Source organism: Strigops habroptila, chromosome 4, assembly GCF_004027225.2.
Source record: "Strigops habroptila isolate Jane chromosome 4, bStrHab1.2.pri, whole genome shotgun sequence".
NCBI lineage: Eukaryota > Metazoa > Chordata > Aves > Psittaciformes > Psittacidae > Strigops > Strigops habroptila.
In genome coordinates this window covers 34,942,553-34,963,007 of record NC_046358.1, presented here as the reverse complement: position 1 = coordinate 34,963,007, position 20,455 = coordinate 34,942,553, and the positions used below count along the sequence as shown (strand labels likewise).

The following is a 20,455-nucleotide window of genomic DNA, read 5'->3' as shown; positions in this document are numbered from 1 at the left end:
AGGAAAGGTCAAAAAAACTGGTCAGGGAAATGTCACTGGAGGAAGGAATATCCAAGCCAGCAGCAGGTAAGATTTTTACAGAAGCTAAGTCTGATCCAGAGGATAAGAGAGGATAAGAAGATACTTAATTCAGATGCATAATTCAAACAAGAGTCTATGTACAGAATTCATATGCATACATACTGTCCTTTGCCTAAAGGCAAGATCAGAAGGGCTCAGGACTTTCTGACTACAAGGACAACTGAAGCTCAAGAGAAATACCAGGTGTGAGATTCAGCAAAGACAATTCTGTCTCTGTAGATTCTCCCATAGCTCCCTATTCCTATAGTTTAAGGAGACTCAGCCTGAAAAGAAGATAACCTTTACATGGCAGGAGGAGACACCTTCATCAACACTGCACACTGTTGCTAGAACAAGTTCTTTGACTACAAAATAGCAAGACAAGGCTTTCAGGGTTCTTTCAGGTCCTTTTCAGGGTAGGAATCTCACTTGCTATGAGGAATTGTTGGCTTCCTTTGAACTGTAAGCTTCTATGACGTGCCCCCTCCAAACCACGGAAGTCCCATGTTCAATTTTTTTATTTCAAGCCTTTCAAATACTGAATATGCAATACTGCTTTGTTTTCCCATATTCAGAGTATTTTCATAAAAAAAGAAAAGGTGCAAGTTGAGGCTCTGGATATAGAATCCAGATTACCATGATGCCAACAACAGTTAGGAGCAGTACTGGTGTTCATTACATCCTTCAGCCAGAAGGAAGGGGAAGACTTCTGTCAGCCCACTCCTGTAGCTTCTAAAACATGTAACAGAAGAGCAGTTTACCTTCCCCAAAGGGGGGTGGACATCAAAGAAGAAGGTCCGATTTATGTAGTAACTTCCCATCTTCCCAAAATGAGTTTCATCCCAACTAAAAACAAACAAAAAAAAGCTGCTATAATGCTAAAGACAGTAAAAAAGTCCAAGAAGGTCTTCTTAGTTGTGCTTATCATCATATAGGGTAAGTGCCATACACTGGAAATGAGACAGTGCACTAAATTCACTGGGAAATCATGAGGAGTACTTCAGACATTTTAGGCACGGTCCTTTTTAAAGAGTTTGGTATTGGTACTTCACAATCTCCAGCCCACCCTTCTGATCCAGATTGTGCTTACGGGTGTTAAAAACTCAGCCTGCAATCCACAGATCCCCAAAACCGCCTCTTCAATACTGGGCCTTCCCCCTGTGACACGTCCCGAGCGCCGCGGTGGGAGCGGGGCGGGAGCCGGCAGTGGGCTGGTCAGAGAACACAGCGCTCCCTCACGGCCCTCACCACCAGGATCCCGCCCCACCACCTGCCTGGAATAAACACGAGCGCTTCCCAGCCGGGCACTGCAGGGGCGGCGCAGCGGGGCGCAGGCTGGGAGCTGGGGCGCGCTCCCCGGAGAGGCGGCGGACACCCACCCACCAACAGGGGCTTGGCCCGGGCGGGGTTAGGCCCGCCGGTCCCGGGCAAGGCCCCGCCAGAGGGGGACAGGCCCCGCCCCGGCCCGTACCAGACGTGCGGCGGCTCCGCCAGGCGGTGGAAGCGGGACGCGAAGCTGAGGAGGATGACGAGGGCCAGCGCCGCCGGGCGAGCCGCCGCGGGAGGGGCGGCGGGGTGCGCCGGCAGCCGGCGGGGCGCCCGGGACTCCCGCTGCCGCGGAAGGCCCGGTTCGGCCCGGCCGCGCCCCGCCGCCGGCATCCGCAGGGCTGTGTGACCCGCAGCACCGGGCCGGGCGCGGCGCAGCCCGGGAGACGGAGTCCGGGGCGGGTGAGCGGGCCGCGGGGCACGCATGGAGATGTAGTCCTGCAGGGGCGGCGGCTGCCGCGGCTGCGGGCGAAGGGAGGGCCCTGCCGGGGCGGGGCCGACACTGCAGCTGCTGCGGAGGGTCGCGGAGCAGGATGATTTCTGCCGCACCCAAGGTACACGGTGCTGCCTCCGCGCTCTCCCCGCGGAGAGTGACCGCCGGGCGGGAAGGGAGCGGGGGACGGCGGTGCCAGAGGTGGAGGGAGTGGGGGTTAGCGCGGCAGCGCTCTGCTCCGGGCCGGGCCGGGCCGGGCCGGGCCGGGCCTTGCGCGGTGCGGCCTCTGCTGGCCCGGGCTCCCGGTAAGGCTGGGCCGGAGCTGACCGCAAAGGCTGCACCGCCGTGCACGGCGTCTGTTACAACAGGTTCGCGCGGCCGCGGCCTGCACCCAAGTGTGTGTCTCAGTGGAGAGCAAGGAATTTGCTCCCACGCTGAATAAGACTAATGCTTTTCAAAGCAGTGGTGGTGGTTACTTGCGATAAGAAGTTAACAGTTAACTGATAGTGAGTTGAGCTGTTAACACCTGCTGCAAGGATACAGAACGTTTAGGAGCAAACCCACTCCTGCTTATGCCTTTCCATTTTAACCCAGCTTAATACAAGTGATGCCTTTCAGACACTGAGGTTTCCCTGTGCAAGCCTCCAAGGAGCAGTTTTCTCGTGTCTCAAGAAACAGGTGAAAGACTGCGTTTCCAAGTGCATCTTGAATACAGCCTGGAAAGAGGTGGTATCCAGAAACCATATTAAAGCGCAGGCTTGGAAACCTGAGAGCTCTACATACAAAGTTAAGGGTGTCTCTTCTATCTTCCTCATCAGTGAAATGCGTTTCCCAGATTTTTACTCTGGATTGGGATTTAAGCCTAAATTTTCCTCATTGCACCACTGATGCTGGAAATGAAAGCAGAACCAAACCAGAAATCTTAGCAGACATCAAGCAAATGTTGTCCTGCTATCTTCCTGGTTCCAACCAGTCTAACCTGCAGCTTAAAGATACTGTACTCCACGGGGTTGTCAGTGGAGATAATTCTTCCCCACTACTTCGCTGGCCTGTGCTCAGCTCTTCCTGTAAGGAAGGCTAGATAGAATGTCACTGTCTCAGTGGACCTGTCCACTGATAACAAAACACTGTCTATCTGTAGTCTTTCCTTAGCTGATTGTTCTGCCTGTGGTCTGCCCTTCTGCAGGGAGCAAAACAGCATAAACTCAAGTGATCACTCCAGGCCCCGGCCTCTGGAGACACAGTTCCCACCTAAGGGATGGGTTGTTTTCCATGTTCTTTTTGGTGAGATCCCCCAGGGCCTTGAAATTATACAGCAAAGCAATTAGCTTAACACAATTTAGCACAGGCTGCAAAAACAACAACTGTAAGAGAGGATCAAGATAAATGTCTCTGCCAGCAGAGAGGCCAGAGTCCAAAACAGATGTGGTGAAGCACACGAATTTCTGAGCTAAAAAATCAGCAGGATCCCCAGGGAAAACAAGTAAAAATAGCATGTCATAAATGCTCTATGTTTCCCTTTTGATGTTATAGTTTATGTTTCTCTCCCTGCGACCCAGCAGGCTGGACATCTGAAAATAAAAAGCATAGCTAAGATTTCTAATGCCCTGATTCCAGAAGCAGAGAATTAAAGAAAATCTATAAATACTTTGTATATGAAAGTGTTGCCAATACTGGGATCACTTCCCTCCTCACTTAGAAGCCGTTTCTCCAGTAAACTTTGACTACAGTAATTTAGTCAAATGCATATCTCATTTAAAGTTGTTTGAACCAATCTACACTGTAAAAGAAGCATCAAATTTACAGAGGACTGGAGCATAGAGATCCTCAGGGTGTCTCTGGTTTTCTGTTGACAGATTGTCTGTCAGTCAGCATATCCCTGCCTTTTTCTGCCTTGCTGTCAGTCTCTGGTATCATTTCTATGCATTTTGGGAGGGTGGAGGTACAGAGAAAGAGACATGCATCAATACCAATTTCCTGTGTGGAAAGAAAAGACAGCTTTGTATTTTGCACAAAGTTGGCCTGGGAGCAGAGTAGCAGCCTCTCCCAGACCTGCAATGTAGAAAGCCATCTGCACCTGCTGGTACTAGTGGGAGGAGGGCTACAGGAGGACCCTAAGGGACCCCACTGCAAAGGTAGCCCCTGTTCGGAGAGCTGGCAGTAGTTGCCTAGTGAAACAGAAATTCTACATGTGGCTTCGGTTTCCTTGTTTTATTGTTCCTCAGGGCTATCTCTGTTTCTGCTCTAGCAACTGCTGAGAGCCTGACAGGCTGTCTAGATACCTTATTTATTTCCGGACAAACAGCAAGGGAGATAAGGATGGTTCCTAAATGTGCTTCCAACCTCAAAGCTGGTTAATAGTTCTGATATCAGGGCTGGGCTGCAGCAGAACACACGGGGATGCGGATGCAGCTGACTGCTGTCGCTCAGGGTTGAATCTGACTGGCTGGTTTTTGTGTTCTCAGCGCAGATTTGAGAGCACAGTCCTTTCTCATTGGCTTCATGAGATACCTTCCCCCATCCCTGCTGAGTTAAAAGGGAGAGTGAAGGGGTTGGTTTTATTTCCTGGAGTAGATTGCACACACTGACCATGGCATCTGAAAAGGTGAGAGCTTGGACAGGGTGGAAGTGTCTGGGAAAGCTGCCTCAATGATAGAGTTCAGGTAGAGATGAATTGTCTGCCTTCTCGGCCTTCACCTCAAACAGCAGAAGCTCTTGTTTGGAAAGAGGCCTGGCTCTGCCCTCAATGGCTGGAAAAGCTATTGCATGCCATGCAGATACCCAGTGCAGGTGCTTGTCACAATCTGTGGGGAATTTGTTTCAAAGATCTAAGATGGGATAGGAGTCAGCAACATCCAGTAGGGACAAAGAGGGAAGCTTTGTAAGAGAGAATTCTAAGGACACTTGTGCACTGCTGGAAACATCAGATGCAACTAAATATTCAGAGGGCCAGCGTGAAAGACAGTGATATTACCTATACACCCAAAACAGGAACAGTCACTTTCAGAAAGGAGCCTTCTCTCCCCCTAGCGTTGCTCTTCTCTGTCTTACGGTTCTTGAAATGCCCTCTGTTCATGTGGTGTTCACCTTACAATACTAGGGTGTTCTCACAAAATAACCACTCTCTCTCTCTTTCTCTTCTCAGCCAATACTTTATAGCTATTTCCGAAGTTCCTGCTCTTGGAGAGTGAGAATAGGTAAGATCTAGTGTTGATCTCTCTTGCGTTGTCTTGGTGTTTTTGCAGTATCCTCCCCTTCACTAATCTGATTAATCAGTCACTTATTGAGAGAACAGCAAACATGAACCTGGAACAGTGAGGCACTTTTCCCAATGGGAGGGAAGGGAACATCGCACTTTACCTGTAGCAGGGGGAAAGGAGAACAGACAGGAGGGCTTTGCTCAGCCTGCAGATAGTTAAAAGGGAAATACTCCTTTTGTAAAACCAGTGTGATGCAGATGGCAGTTTCTTCCACGTTTCCTAGAGGGGCCCTGCACTTTGTTTTTACACAGATACTGCCTCAGACTCTGGTCTTGAAATTATAGAGCAAGGTCTTGATTGCTGAGCAGGGCTGGGAATAGTCCCTGCTTGTACTGAGACAGTCTTAAGCAAGATTTTGCAGGTGAGCACAGGGCTCCCTGCCTTCTCTAAGCCACATCAGGACAGGCTGTGCTGCAAAGAGTGGCAAAGCTTATATTGGAAAATGCACTTGTTTTACCAGCACTGATCTTTGGTCCTTTATTTGCCAGAGTCCATCTTCTTAGTGGACTGAGGCCACCTTTCTTGAGGGATAGGATCTTTCTTTGTTTTAATGCCATTCTTTCTTCAAATGGAGATGGTAGCATTTCCCTGAGTCCATTATCAATGAAACTGGTCTCTGTGCCTGTCTGAAGCTGTACACTCTGCTCTCCCTAGCACTGGCTCTGAAAGGGATTTCCTATGACCTGGTGCCAGTGAACCTCCTCAAGGATGGGGGGCAGCAGGTAAGGATACATCTACCATTGCTTTCTCCAGGGGTACTAAACTTGCAGAGCATGAGAAGAGTTGTGATTAGCACTAGAATGTTCACAGGCAAAGTCACTGAATTCCTCACCACTTCTCTGTAATTAATAGTTGCTTTCAGGCAGTATTTCCTGGCATGCAGGACAGAGGGAGAAGACGACTGCAGGACACTAAAGGTTTTTAACTCTCTTAAACATCAGTGACTGAATTTCATAAGGCTGAAGATCTTTTGCTCCTGCTTAGCATGATATAACTGAATGTATCTGGCACATAGACTTCAGAGAAGCTGCACTGCAATTTAAACAAGATTCAACCTCATTCAGTTAGCACCAGAAAGCGTGTGTGTGGCAGGGGGTGTGTGTCCAAAAGATGATAAATGACGTAGCAAGGGGTACAGAGGGCCTACCAAAGGAAGGGATGGGTCGCCAGAAGAGCTCTTCACTGAGAACTTATTCAGGGGCCCGTAGTGGGGAGTTGTGCACCTAGTAGTACCACCAGCTCAATGTGCCAGTATGGGCTAAGATGCAGTTGGAGAACTGTAACAGTAATAGTGACACTGCTGCAGCACCACCCATCCTGGGCTTGTATTAATGGTTTATCAAGAGGTAAGGCAATCTGGCCCTCAGGCAGATCCCTGAGCCCCAGTGAAAGTTTGCTATAGGCTAATAGCACAGCTAATAGTACTGCAAATATTAGTACTGAGGTAGAGAGAAAAGACAGGTTAAAAAAAAAAATACAAAAAATAGTAACTGGGTTGGTTTAGGGGAAGAAAACAAGGAAGAATAATTTCATGTTGTAGTAATCTCAGGTTTTGTTTCCACAGTTTTCTGCTGAATTCAAGGCAGTGAATCCAATGCAGCAAGTCCCAGCCTTGAAAATTGATGGCATCACCCTTTCTCAGTCAGTGAGTTACCAGCCACAGCCGTGTTAACCATTCGCTCCAACCTGCTGCCCAGTCTGGAGGGGATGGCTCTGCTCTGCCCCATGTTTTCCCCTCATTCTCTCATTTGTGCATTGGAAAAGAGGTGGCACTTATGATAAACAAACCCACTTGGGGAAAGAAATAGCACATAGACTCTGCTGAGAAACTGCTGTCAGTGATGTAAGCTCAATTCAGCGTTGGTTCGTAACTCTACTTTTCACTGAGCAGTTTATAGTCTGACTTAGATGGCCGTGCCAGGTTTGCCTGAAATTACAGCTGGGCTGAATGACAAAAAGGTCCCAAGTGGACATCAAAAGGGATATTCTGTTGCTTGGATCAGTAACAAACTTCATGCAAAAGCTGTTGTATTCAGCAACTCTTTCCCAGGTATTCAGGATGTGAACTTTTCCTTGGCTCTCCAATAACCTCCTCATCTCTTTGTTCATTACAGCTAGCTATAATTCATTACCTAGAAGACACCCATCCTAACCCCAGGCTCCTGCCCCAAGATCCGAAGAAGAGAGCCCAAGTCAGAATGATTGCCGATCACATTGTCTCCGGCATTCAGCCACTCCAGGTATTGCCTTGTCGTATCCATGCAAATAAAAAAAACAGGATGGGTTTCCAGGAGTCTGCAATATCTCTGAAAAGTTCAGTATCTTTAAATTGTTGCCAGCCAGTAGAGTGGCAGACCTTAAGACTGTGTGTTGGCAGATGAAATCTCTGCTTAGCCTCTGCCTGATCCACCAATGGCAGCAATACAGTTATTTCCTACAAAGAAAATCCTGTAGTACCCCAGGGTTCTTTCCAGAAACAGCTGAATCCATATGGTTTTACTGCTGGATCTAGGATGTTTTAGGAAGAAGACAGTTGACCAACCCAAAGGTCACAGGCAAAGGGACAGATACCCTGGCAGCTGTTACAGAAGGACAGTCCCAGAGGTACAGCAGGGTGCATGATTCGGTGAGGGTGAGATCAGGGCTGACCCAGCAGGCTGAACTCAGGCTGGGGGTTCAGACTTGGCAACTCATCTCCCCTCTCCTCCACTGGATGAGGCAATGGGCAAGATCCTGCCAGCAGCAGTCAGTCTAACCTTGAGATTGCTTATCTTTGCAGAACCTGAATGTCCTGAAACAAATAGGGGAGAAAAAAACTGAATGGGCTCAAAACTGCATCGCATCTGGCTTTCAAGGCAAGTCCCACATCCAAAAGTATCAGCATTTCAACTGACCCTTCAAAATGCTGCACCGCTGGGGTCCTACTTTCCTCTACAAGCAGAATAACAGATCTCCCTGGGCTGGTGCATTGGGGTTCTGCCCTGCTGGCAGAGACAGCACTCTTTCTGCCCAGAGTCCCTTAGTTCTTCAAGCTCTCAGAGGAAAGATGCTGTCCATAGGGTGCTTCCACTGCTGTGTACGGAAGAAGGGAAGCCTGGGGTCATCCTGTACACCACAGCAGCTGATTGACCTTGAAGCATAAGGGCTGACAGCACTTCTCCTTTCCACCCAGCTGCTCCCAAACTAGTGCCTTTTGCTTAAAAGTTCTATCAATCTATATTTATATGCTTTTGTAATCAGACAAAAGGCATCTAATGGCAAACTCCCACAGAATCTAGCAAGTAGCACAGTATTTTTTTACCTCCCTGGGACAAATAGGGTGCTTTTTGTTTCCTCAAAACCCTTTCCCCCATGCACTGCAGTGGCAGGCCCATCTTCTCTTCTGGACAGACACAAACTGATCCTGAAGACTCCTATAACTATGTTGTAAGATTTCTGTTCCTTTTAGGTTCTGTCCCAAATTGGCCATTTTTCATACTCAGCTTAGGATCAAAATGCCTTTGTTCATAATGCCCAGTCTGAAAGGTCTTCGCTGTCCCTTTCAAATGAGTTTCCAGTGTCTCACTCCAGTGTACCACCTTTCTTGACAGCGCTCGAGCAGATTCTGCAGCAGACTGCTGGGCGCTACTGTGTGGGGGATGAAGTAAGTATCTGAGCAAACATTGTATACCTCTAGAGAACTGAAAACCCCAGTATATATTCCATAAAATAAGAAAGGAAATTAGCTGTGGAAACACAGCACAACCCTATCCTGTGCCTGAAGTTCCATGTGGTGCTTTCACCGTAAGAAAAAGCTGCATGGATCCTACTTAGGCCATTACTGACTTGCAAATAGTTATGGAGATGTTTACTCATCCCTGCCTGTAACCTGCTGATGGCCATATTCTGCAGCTGTATCTAGGATCTGACTGCTACTAGAGGATGGGGAAACAGATTATATATATTTCATCTTTAAGACATTTGGAGTTCAAAGTGTCCTGCCACGGGGCAAAGCTTGGCTCAAGAAACACAGGTTCATTTCTGCTCTGTGGAACCTTTAACTAAGTTGTGTTGTATTTTTCTGCACTGTCTGACCAATTTTAACATGGTCAGCTTTCAGAGCGCTCACATACAAGCTGTTCTGACCTTTACCAAGTTAAAGGCCACTCAGGCCTCTTCCATTTAGTAGTCCTATTTGGTAGGCAGTTGGAGCTTTTCTGCAACACCTGAGGAAAAAAAAAGGAAGGGTCCTGCAATATACTATGGTGCAGAGGATTGTCTAGAAAGAGCATTATGGAACTGGAGCCCTTGGTGGGCAAAGACTAATTACAAGATCTTATGCTTGTGAAAGGCACCCAGAGCTTTGTGACATGGGGAGTGGGGTGAGGGCAGCTGGCTCTGTGCAGATAAGCAGTTAGCTGTATTGTCCTTGAGTCTTCAGATTGCGAGTCCCCGAGCCTGTCTCCAAAGGCCCTATCACGTATCATGTCTTGACATTGGCAGGAGCTTCCTGATACTCCTGCAATGCAAACAAGCAAAATTTACTCATCTTTTCCCAGCCATGCAAACTTTCCCCTCCTTCCATCACCTCCCTCTGCAGCTTGCCAGCAGACTTGTTTGGTCAGAGGCAGTTGCCATAGAAGCATTGTGTCCTTGAGGTGGTCATGATCAGCTGATAAATATGAAGTTCCCTAAAGGCTAATGGCTTTTTCTAGTAGTGACTGCTATGAAGTTTCTTTCCTTGTACCACTGTCATGTTATTTATGCTGGATTAAAGAATAAGATTGTCATGACAACTCCTCTATACTGCCTAATAACATAATTTCTATCCAGTTCTCAAAGCCTGCCACCACAGTGTTGAATGATGGGACAGGCTCATACTCTGACCCCTTTTCTCTGCTACATTTACAGGTTTCCATGGCTGATCTGTGCTTGGTGCCTCAAGTTTCCAATGCTGAAAGGTAAGTAAGGCTAAGCTTGAGGAACTCTCAAGACTCCTTGAAGGTACACAAGGTACTCCTTATGCTGGGCTGTCAGAGTTTACCTTCTGCTGCACCTTGTGCCTGTTACAAAAGCATCCCTCCTGCTTGCCCTATCCAGTTACGGATTCTTCTCTGCATTAATTTTCCTATGCCATAAATACTGTCTCTTTTGGAAGCTCTTGGAAATAAGGAGCTGTGCTCTCTTCTCAGAGGCCCCTGGGGGAAACGTGATCTGTATCCTTACAAAAGCTAAGGTTGTCCACACTCTATGACCTCTCTCCCTATGTCCTGGGTTCAGCAGTAGCAGTCATTTTTTCTCCTTCTTAGTAGCTGATGCAGTGCTGTGTTTTTGACTTTCAGCCTGGGAACAACGCTTTTGGTTGTTGCTAAGTAATGTTTACTCTGACCAAGGACTTTCTCAGTCTCATGCTCTGCCAGGGAGGAGGGGAAGCTGGGAGGAAGCAGAGACAGGACACCTGACCCAAACTAGCAAAAGGGGTATTCCATACCACAGCATGTCATGCTCAGTACATAAACTGGGGGGAGTTACTTGGAACGCCCAGATCACTGCTCGGGTTGGGCTGGGTATCGGTTGGTGGGTGGTGAGCAATTGTATCCTCTCCCCTTGTTACTTCCCTTGTCATTATTGGTGGTACAGTAGTGGTTTTTGTATGGTACCTTAGTTACTGGACTGCTCTTATTTCAACCCATGGGAGTTACATTCTTTCAATTCCTCTCTCCATCCCTCCGGGAGCGGGGGCAGAGGGAGGGAGTGAACGAGCAGCTGTGTGGTTCTGAGTTACCAGCTGGGCTTAAACCACGACACCCTATTTGCCCTATATTTACACTGTACAGTGGGGAAAGATTAATCTGTCTATATTCGTTGAAAGCCTTAAACCTATGCAAGTAGTGGTTGCATGATTCCCAAGAAAAGCATAGTGCCTTCTTACCCTGCGCTGCACACTGTGTAAAGCCCACTGAAGATGGAAGAACTAAGTAACCTTTCCTCTAGCATTTGTTTTTAAACCTACAGGGATGAACCTTTTTCTCTTAATGCAAATGTACATTTGCATTGTAAGATTCTCCCATACGGGGCAGGCACAGCGCACTGCTCTTCTGCTCACTGCTGCACTGGCTGTCTAATTCATAGTACATCACAAATTCTTTTCCTTTTGCAGATTCAAAGTGGACATGGGTCCATATCCCACAATAATGAGAATAAACAAAGCTCTCCTGGAGTTAGAGGCATTCAAAGTAAGCCACCCATCCCGGCAGCCAGATACTCCTGCAGAGCTGCGAGCTTGAAGTCCTGTCCTACTCATTAGATCAAGTAAGCTGGAGTGTCAAAGAGGAAAATAGCTAAAGCTTGACTAGGACTTCAGTGCCAGCAGGAAGCCCTAGTACTCTTGTCTCACTTTCGTTTGGGTGGGAAGAAGAACAGAGGACCTGGAAGTAGCCTGGTTGACTTACAGAAGCTGTGCCTGTGCTGGAAAGCTTGCAGCTACTTCTGACTATGTTTTTTTCTATCTATCTGATGTATCTCCATGAAGCAGATTAAAGCAGAAGCATAATTATCACAAGTCCCCTTTGTATGGCTTTGAGTTGGGGAATGTGGCCACAGACAGCTGTGAGGTATTGCACCAATTTTTGACTCCCCACAGGACTTCTTTACCATCTACAGAAAGAGCATCAGGGAACCAGTGTAAACAGTGTGCTACTAATCCAGCAGGCCTGCTTGTCATTGCAGCTGCCTCAGAGCTATGGCATAATCAGCAGTGCCATGGATATAAACAGCTAGAGCTAGTCTCTGACAGAAGACGGCTTAATCCTAACCCTTGTTGGGTCTCACAGGTCTTGCAAGAGCAAACAGTCAGCAACTCTGCCACCCGTTGCAATGACAACTGAATTACTATCAAGGACAGTTGATTTGTACCTCTTATGTCTAGCAGCAGTCTTGTGGAATTTATAAGAAGAGGTCTGTCTAGAGCAAAGCAAGGTGGTTGTGCCACAGTCAGCAAGACACAACCAGCTCTCTCCCACACGCTGAAAATGATAGCGTTTTCTTCCTTTTGCCATCCTCAGATGCTGCACTAGGTGTTTCCTAACACTGTTGCAGGCTGTCGCCCAAGGGAATCCCACCCCAGATTTCCTCCAAACCAGAATCATGCCTGTACTTTCACTGTGAGGACTTTCCAGGCAGCAGGAGTAAATCCCATTCCACTCATCCCAAGTGAAACCTGAGTTACCTTCAGAGCTGAAAGCACCCTGGGAATTCCAGCCCAGAAACCTGTGACTGTGTTCCTCTGCAGGCTCAGCTCAGATCCCACTGAATGTTTTGGCACCCAAGCCCACATACGAAAGCCAGGGATATCAGAGGGAATTTCTGCCAGTCCAGTGCTGGCTTAGCTACCTTAAGAGGGAAACACCCACAGCCTTCAGAATCTCTTGTGATCATGAAAGCATTCACCTACATATACATACTTGGACTGCCACATTGCTTGGACTCATTTATTGCAATCCATGTCTGTATTCAGGCTGGTGAAGAGCCTTTGCTGTTCCAGGCTTATTCTGAGTATTCTGCATTATCCTAGGTCCAGCTGGATCTTGACTGTGCTGTTGTAGAAGGTCCCAGCACAGTTGGAGCCCCCAAAGACCAACACCGTGTGCAGGTTATGCTCCTTTTTATTCTCCTTGTCCACATCCATCAGGCGGGCAGGACATAGGTCAAGCAACGTATGGCCAGCTCGGGGCACAGAGCAGAGGTCATGGTGGATCACCGTGCTCCATGAAAGAGTATCTGAAGTAGAAAGGAGCTATCAATATTTACAAGCCCATTCCTACTGCAATGGATTAAACAAATGGACCAGACGAGGTGTTCAGAAACATCACTGCAGCCCATAGTCACCTTCAGCCGAGGAAACGGGTAGGGAGAGTCACTCACCTAGGTGGAAGACAAATGCATCCTGCAGGGCTCCCCTGGTATTGCAACCTCCACTGATGAGAACCTTCTGGTCCGACACAGCCAGAGCTGCATGAAAACTGTGACCAAGGCAAAGCTGAAAGGTGACTACAGCAAAACCTGCTGGGGTTGTCTCAGTCAGTAATGGATAGGGGTGGGCATATTTCGGCAGGAGGCTGGGGGCTTTAGCTGAAGAATGGAAGTTAACTTCTGCTTCTCTTCTGCCCTGACTTGCTGAATAACCCTGAAAGAGTTGTTTGCCTCTGCAAGTCAGGCCATAATTAAGCTTGAAAAGCTCGTCATTATCTCAGAAGGAGCTATCAAAACTCCTATGTTTTTCTATGGAGCAAGATAGCAGACTAGCGGGGCTTTGGCCTGATTTAGGTTGTTGTTCTAATGAGCAAATGTCCCTTTAGGAACAGCACAGTCCTAGTACAAGAGTTTCTTCCTCTCTGTGTGTCTGTTGTACTCCAGGTACTGTGGAGACCAAACAGCAGGCAATACACTTCACTAGCACATGGCAGAAAACCTCCTCCTAGCCTGAAAGGCAGATTTCCGGGGAGACTAAGGGGTCTGAAACCTGCACACCTTACGGGCACCAACTAGGATAGGACAGGAATTTCTGGTCCCACAGCAGAGGGGCCATCCACTGTATTTTGATTAGCGGTACAAAGATAGGTCTGATCACAAGCACCATTTAAACCTGGCTTCAAAGAGGACAGAGGAAGAAGATAACTCCTAGGTCTGCAATAGGATCTTACCAACGTGCAGAAGGCTGTCCTGCGAGGAGGGGGACTGGTGTGTACTCCATGAAACCTGACAGCGAGGGGAAAGGGAGGTGAAATGTCAAAAAAATCCCAGCCTCATAACTAGACGAAAAATTCCATACTCTTCCACATCAGCAACCTGCCTTATTACCCAGCTTCTTCCAAAAACACAGTTTCTTGTTTTCCCCCATGCCCTCCCCTCACACCACAGAAAAGTGTTTTGGTCTTTTTTTACCCCATAGTTTTCCCTCTTTGTTGTCTAGTCAGGAGTTTTCATAACGTCAATGCCACCTTCCCATCAAGCATGCCTCATTCCCAGTCCCGGCCTTAGAATAGCCCTTCCCAAGACAGCCATCTGGCACAGACTTTCTTACCCAGATCTAGGATGTGCATGTCACTGAGGTAGAGAGAAGCCCTCCGACCCCCAAAAATCAGCAGCTTGTTCTTCAGTAAAGTAGCTGAATGCCTGGGCAGAGAAGCAGCAAGTGAACAAAGCATCTTCAGCAGTTCCCAAAACTGATGTTTCAGCCTTAGCTTCTGCTATTGGGCTGCCTGCCATAGCTTCAGTCTACACCTGCATCTGCCCCCAGCCCTTGCAGCCCAAGGACAGAATCCCATCAGGATTCATGACAGGAGGTACTGGGAGTCACATTGCTCAAACATAGCCCTATCTTAACAAGAAAACAGTGGAGAACAATCACCTAATATTTAGGAAATTACACTGAGGTGGGAGGGAAGGTGAGCAGAGGTTTCCTGCTCTATTCTGGAGGGCTGGAATAAGAGCACTCTCACCCAAGCCTAGGCAGAGGCTTCTCCCCTTCCGAGATGGGCTGATACCAAATTTCATGCTCTGGATTGAAGATATAGAGCACATTGCTGCAGGGTCCAGCTGCCATTGATGCCTTCTGGGGGGAAGTCCCTCCAAAAACAAAGAGCTCCTTGCAGTAGATAGTTGCACTGTGGTAGCTGAGCACTGGCATCCTCCCTTTAGCCTGGAGAAAGTTCAACATACATTTGTTACAAGAAGTGCATTATTTGCTGCATGACCCGTAGGAAAGGGGTCATGCAGTGAGTTCAGCAAGTCTTAATTTTCACTTTATTGAAATCTTTGGCCAGATCTTTGCTACACAGGCAGACAGTACATCCTTTGGGTACACTGCACCACCAGAATGCTCTGATGAGAGAAGGAAGACAATCTCCTAGCCCAGCTTCCTCAGAAGACAACAGAGAACTGAACGATCTCATCCAGGCTTATTCTGTAAAAGCCATCTTGTGACTTAGCCAGGAAAGAGACATAGTCCCTTGCTAATGGGGCTCCCTGCAAGGACATGACAGGCAACTACAGAGCTCCAAGCAGTCCCTGTGCTTAGAGCAGTCCCTGATTTGAGAAGATCAGCTCTTCACCTCAGCATCCAGTGCAGCTCTCAACAGCACCATATAAAATGAGAGGCCATTTCCCTCTGCCGCTTGTTCAGTACCTCCCTCCCACAACCTTGGCCAGACACAGCACTCTGCAGCAGCCATTTTTTTGCCTTGCTTCACTCATTGTAGGTACAGCCCCTGGTTTCTGCCAAGCTTGTGGCCTTTCCACATAGCCTTTTTATATCTGTCAATCCCAACTAAGCAGCTCAGACAACCTGCAGCAACAATGGACCAAGACTACTGGAATAAGGATACGGGCATATTGATTGCCACATTCAGGCAGGGCCTGCCACCCCTCCTGTGCTTGTGTCTTGGAAGAGCTGCAGTACTTACAGCCACTAGGAGCCATTTCCAAGTGATTGTGTCTAGAATGTAGATGCTGCTGTTGGTTTTGTCCTCCCTTATGCCCCCAAAGATGTAGATACGCTTGGTGTCTGGGTCGTAGGTAGCTGTGTGACCACGCAAGCACAATGGCATGGCATTCTGTAGCTGGAAACCCACTGGAAGCCAGAAATCACTGTCTGTGGAAGCAATACCAGACAGATGGTGTGGGAGTTCAAAGATGCTCTCAATTTCTCCAGATTTAAAGAATATGTCATAAAATCTTTACTCAAGCTCTTACTCCCTTCATCTCCTCCTCCCCTTTGATTCAAGGTTAGAGAGGACTCATACAGAAATGTTTCTGTGTAAGTAATGAAGGAGAACACTAACTAGGTGAGGAATAGTAAGGTGGAAGAGAGGATCAGTGGGATGCAGAAAAGTGCAAGGCACTGGAATTATATCTCATGCTTTTGCACCAGTCATCACGCACAGACTACATACCCTTTAAAATTCACCCAGCTCTTTCCAGAACTCACACCTTAGGTCCTGGAGGGTTCTCACATACAACCCCACAGCCTTTCATGGCAGCCTGTGTCGTCAGCTCAGCCTGGTGACCATCCTAGGAGATGTGACACCTTTGCACAGACCCTTCAGTACCCCCTCCCACCTGCATGAGTTGCCCTCGGGTCCCACTGCTCCCATTGCTTTTGATAGTTCCCACCAATTTCCAGCTTCCAGAATGCATCCTTGCAGGGCTGCTGATCAGCACCTTCTCCACCAATCAGAACAGCTGTCCCCAGGTCACTGAGGCACATGGCATGGCACCACCGTGGGCTGGGACTGCCTGGAGAGGGGAGAGCACAGGGCTGAAATCAGTCAGGTGAGACACCCCAGCTCCCTTTCCTGCTGGGAAGAACAAGGCAGCTGGAGGCTTAGAGGGGAGAAACGAGAAGGCAAAGGCCCCAGGTCACTTCCCTCTGGCATGGCAAGAGCCATAGCTCCCTGAGGAAGATTTTCTATTGGCTTTGGGGAAGAATTGCTCTACTAGGAGAGATGTCGCTGGCAGAGGGAGCCAACAGAGAGTCTGGCTGTATGTAGGACACATATAGGCTGCCGCTTCAGACAGGCCTGGATGCCCCCCATTGATTACCCATCCCCATAAGCACCAGTTGTGCTATCCCCTGTGTTACACCTTGTGAGGGAGAGCTACATGCATGCAGCTTGTTAGTGCCTAAGATAGATAGTGCAACCAGAAGTCTGGAGCTGCTTCCAGAGATATTCCTCGTACTGCTCTGTTCCTCCTCCTTTCCTCTCCCAGGACCCTGTAGTTGGCTGAGCAACATAAAAAATACTTTTTAATCAAAGTCTATTCCACATCTTACCCTTTACCTCAAAGGGCTATGCACCTAGAGGTGTGCCTGAGATTCAGAGGAGCTAGAGAAGCGTACTGAAGAGCCTGACAGTACTGGAATCACCTATACTGAGGGCAATTGCATGGAGAGGAAGAGTATACACACACACAACCTACTTGTTATTCTTGGTTACTGAGGAGATAAAGGATGAAGCATGAGAGGCTTGCGACATTAAAGGGAATGGCATCACTGAGTGGCTGAAAAGACTAACCAGGGTCTAGGAACCAGATCCTCACCTTGCAACTCCTCTACTGCCAGATCTGCAGAGGAAACACAGAGATGGTCCCATTAAGAAAGCAGCCAGCAGACATACCATGGAAAGTGCTCAGCTCATCAGAAGAAATGCAGAAGACAGATGAGAACAGGGCATGCTTCCTTTGACTGCCATTCTGCTGTCACCATTGCATTTTACCCCTCTGATGAAAGCTCATTTTCCCACTTCTCACACTGCCTACAGTGGAAGTGACTTTATGATGGAGCTGCATTTGCCCCTGTGAGAAGCAAACCAAGTCACAAAGAAATCACTTCACATGGGATCCGCTGAGTTATTGTCAAATGTTTACACACAAGCTTGGTCACACACTGGAACTGACTTGGAATTCACAGTCCAGAAGTTAAATTTTTGTTCCCAACCTCTTGGCAGCTTCCTTCTCACTACTGAAAAGTCAGTACAATTATACTAATGATACAAATATTCCTTTCCATATGCTTCATACTTTAATAAAAACCAATGCTGATAGTAGGGGAACAAAGGGACCAATGGAAAGGTTACAGAATGTCACAGTAGGTAACTTTCTTGTGCCTCAATTTACTCTTTCGTAAATGAAGGGTAACAATACTTGCCTTCATTTACAAAGCACTTTTACTCCTATGAAAAGAGAGGCATATTATGTTGTGGTACAGAGTGTTAGCACTAAGAGTATTCCATGTTCTATTTCTGGCCTTCTCCCAGCAGGCAAAATTCATCAAGCAGTTTATCCAGGACTAAGGAGCATTCTCAGTATTTCACAAGCCAAGACAGACAAGCCCATCTTGCCTTCGGCAAAGACAAACGGACTGGGAAGTTGCTGACCAGCAGCATCGACAGATCATTCAGACAAGACCTATAAAATAAACCTGGGAGCTGCCAGAGTTACCTTCTTCATCAAGATCTCTCTCAGATGCTGTGGGCTCGAATAAAACTTTCCTGGGCTTCTTGAGGTGGACAGGACTCTCCCTCCAGGCCTCACTGGCTTCCACCTTGCCAGATGGTGGCTTCAGAGCACAGGGTACCACCAGGGTCCTCAGCGGTGGGTGAGCATCCTTCCTCCCAGGCCTGGATGCTCTAGCAGTCACCTCTGAGCTCTGACTCTTAACCTGTGATAAAGAGTCCCAGTCAAATCAGCCCTGAAGAAAAAGACCCGAGGCTAATGTGAGTTTTCTGTTCCTGGGCCAGAGATTAGTTTTGTGTGGTGACTGTTTTGAGGCTCATCTTCCCATTGAGTCTTAAGGGGCAGTATGCCAACATATCAGCCACCAAATATATGCTGAGCAATGCAGCTACGTGCTGCTACATGCCCAGTGGTCTGCTTTCAGACTGCTGGCTGTGATGGGTGCAGCTAGCACAAGGCAACTGGAAAGGCTGAAAAGCCATCTGTGCTAGGAGTAACTAGGCTGATCGATCATCCCACCAAGGGCTGTTAAATTCAACCCTTCCAAAGGCATTCCCATGGAGAGTACCACCTTCTTTAGCACAAGTTAGTCTTTGGCTTCCAAACCTGGTTAGCCAGGTCTCCACAAAGAGAGTAGCAACAAATGTTTCTGCTAGACATCAACTGAGCAGCTATGAGTGAGGGAGAAGATAACAAGGAGAGGGTGAAATAACAACAGGAAGGCTCCAGGATACACATACTGCAGTAGGATCCTCTAGGTCCTGGCCAAGGGGCATCTCATCTGCAGGAAGCACTGGTGACTGTGTGGTCTCCGGGACAAGGAAAGGGTGGACAGGCGTACTGCTGGAGACACCTCGTAGCAACTGCAGCAGAAACAGAGACATTGAGAATAAAAGGACACACCAAATGTGCTGGCCTCCATCCACAGCGGGTGAGGAAAAAGATGTCTTGCAAGGAACAGATTTGCTGCAAGAGAATAGCCCAGCTTTCATCTCCAGAATCAACAGAATAAACAAAGAAAAGCAAAGCCAGGCACTGGGAGATGCTGAATCCAATAGCTTCAGCACAAGGTAAAACAACCACAGACCCAGGAGAGAGTGGAACGAGAAGTGAACTGCTCTCTGCTACCTATGTCCTGCAACACAAGGTGTTTCGGCAAAGCTGTGCTTAGGGAGTAGGTCTAAAGCATCACAGAGGGTTTAGGTGCAGCACAGATGTGCATTAACAAATCCATGTTTGGTGGCTCTGCCTTGGAGTAGCAAAATGAAGGAAAACGAGAGGATGTGAGAGGAACTTCTGTAGCTCAGAAGTGACAATATTTGGGACCCAGGGCAGGAAGAGAAGAGGGTGTCGATTATTTTACCTGTCCATTGACAGTCAGGATAAGCTTCACAGAGTTGCCTTTGTCCATCTCTTCCAATGAGGCCATAAAAACATCCTTTCTCCAGTCACCTTCCCACACCAGAGACCTGCACAGGGGACCATGGGTTTTCAGCCCACAAGTGACACTGACCAGAGGAAAACTACTGCTTCCACGTTAGCTGTTAACACCCCAAAGTCAAAGAGAGATCTAGCCCTGAAAGCAGCCAAAAGGAAGCTGAAAGGATCACTTGAAATACCATGGTGGAGGACCAGCAGGCCTGAGCAGCTTGGGACAACACCAGCAGAACCAGGCAGCACCACAGAGAAGAATGCTTGTCCAGGACACCCCTCCTGACACCCCAGCAGCACCAGCCCCCGCCACGACCTGCGGGTGGGCTCCAGCATGCCGACCCGCTGCGGTGCGATGCCTGGGGACACCAGCACATCCACTGCGATGCTCGTGTCCGCGGAGTAACAGCTCCAGTCTCCCAGCCCGAACACCACCAGCTGCTCGGGCAGCGGCAGGGGCAGCCAGGCCTGGAAACTCATCTTGCTGGACTGGCTGCGAGGGGAGAAAACCAGCAGAAAACAGGTAATCATCATGAAGTAAAATGGAAGGTCCAAAAAATACATGAGAAAGCTTGAAAACATGTTTATGCTAGGGGAAAGAGGGTCTGCCATTTCAAGAGGAAACCGCGCAGGGATGCAGTGGAGAAAGTAACTGACAGCCTGGGGAGGGAGCGCAGCCATGGGCTGAGGCAGCGCACTCACGGGCAGCTCCACAGGCCAGGTGAGGCGCGCAGGGCGCAGACCGGCGGGAAGCCCAACCCTCACAGGGCCGCGGCCGGGGCCGGGGCTGCGCCGCTGCCCGGGCGGGGAGGGTCCGCACCTGCCGAGCCGCCGCGGCGGCTCCCGCAGCGCCCACAGCACGTAGAAGGCGAGGCCGCTCTCCGGGGCGCTGCCCCGCGGCCCCGGCCGGCCCCGGCGGTAGGCGGGCAGCATGGCGGCGGGCGGACGCACA

At 48.6% G+C, this 20,455-nt stretch overlaps 3 protein-coding genes across 12 annotated transcripts in view; 1 reads left to right on the top strand and 2 right to left on the bottom strand.

Annotated features, from left to right (window-relative positions):
• POMT2 (protein O-mannosyltransferase 2) overlaps positions 1 to 1,824 on the bottom strand; it is a 30,778-nt gene extending 28,954 nt beyond the window's left edge. For all 4 annotated transcript variants that reach the window (XR_003990826.1, XR_003990828.1, XM_030481544.1 and 1 more), the window contains exons 1-2: positions 1,532 to 1,824; positions 822 to 906 (exon numbers count right to left, since the gene is read on the bottom strand). Coding sequence is in view for 2 of the 4 variants with exons in the window: in XM_030481544.1 (XP_030337404.1) it covers positions 822 to 906; positions 1,532 to 1,812 (366 nt within the window). In the remaining 2 variants the exon portion in view is untranslated. The remainder of the gene's footprint in view (positions 1 to 821; positions 907 to 1,531) is intronic.
• On the top strand, positions 1,616 to 11,620 carry GSTZ1 (glutathione S-transferase zeta 1). Of its 3 annotated transcripts, none has more exons than XM_030481555.1 (9): positions 1,616 to 1,940; positions 4,965 to 5,016; positions 5,734 to 5,801; positions 6,644 to 6,724; positions 7,194 to 7,319; positions 7,859 to 7,934; positions 8,670 to 8,722; positions 9,970 to 10,019; positions 11,219 to 11,620. In XM_030481555.1, the coding sequence occupies exons 1-9, from the start codon at positions 1,920 to 1,922 to the stop codon at positions 11,343 to 11,345; spliced, it is 654 nt and encodes a 217-aa protein (XP_030337415.1). In that variant the 5' UTR covers positions 1,616 to 1,919; the 3' UTR covers positions 11,346 to 11,620. The 3 variants fall into 3 exon arrangements, with proteins under 3 accessions (XP_030337415.1, XP_030337417.1, XP_030337416.1); XM_030481556.1 differs by lacking the exon at positions 1,616 to 1,940 and adding an exon at positions 4,317 to 4,424; XM_030481557.1 differs by lacking the exon at positions 7,194 to 7,319 and having other exon boundaries at positions 1,857 to 1,940.
• A 628-nt stretch (positions 11,621 to 12,248) lies between these two features.
• LOC115606151 (rab9 effector protein with kelch motifs-like) lies at positions 12,249 to 20,311 on the bottom strand. Of its 5 annotated transcripts, none has more exons than XR_003990829.1 (11): positions 19,436 to 20,311; positions 18,813 to 18,935; positions 18,058 to 18,277; positions 17,158 to 17,181; positions 16,048 to 16,353; positions 15,522 to 15,709; positions 14,559 to 14,758; positions 14,141 to 14,232; positions 13,761 to 13,815; positions 12,982 to 13,079; positions 12,249 to 12,837 (listed from the first exon to the last, which is right to left on the bottom strand). XR_003990829.1 is itself a non-coding variant. In XM_030481547.1 (11 exons), the coding sequence occupies exons 1-11, from the start codon at positions 19,499 to 19,501 to the stop codon at positions 12,623 to 12,625; spliced, it is 1,500 nt and encodes a 499-aa protein (XP_030337407.1). In that variant the 5' UTR covers positions 19,502 to 20,311; the 3' UTR covers positions 12,249 to 12,622. The 5 variants fall into 5 exon arrangements, 4 of the variants coding, with proteins under 4 accessions (XP_030337407.1, XP_030337409.1, XP_030337406.1 ...); XM_030481547.1 differs by having other exon boundaries at positions 12,982 to 13,175; positions 16,231 to 16,353; XM_030481549.1 differs by having other exon boundaries at positions 16,231 to 16,353.
• Positions 20,312 to 20,455: the final 144 nt, after the last annotated feature.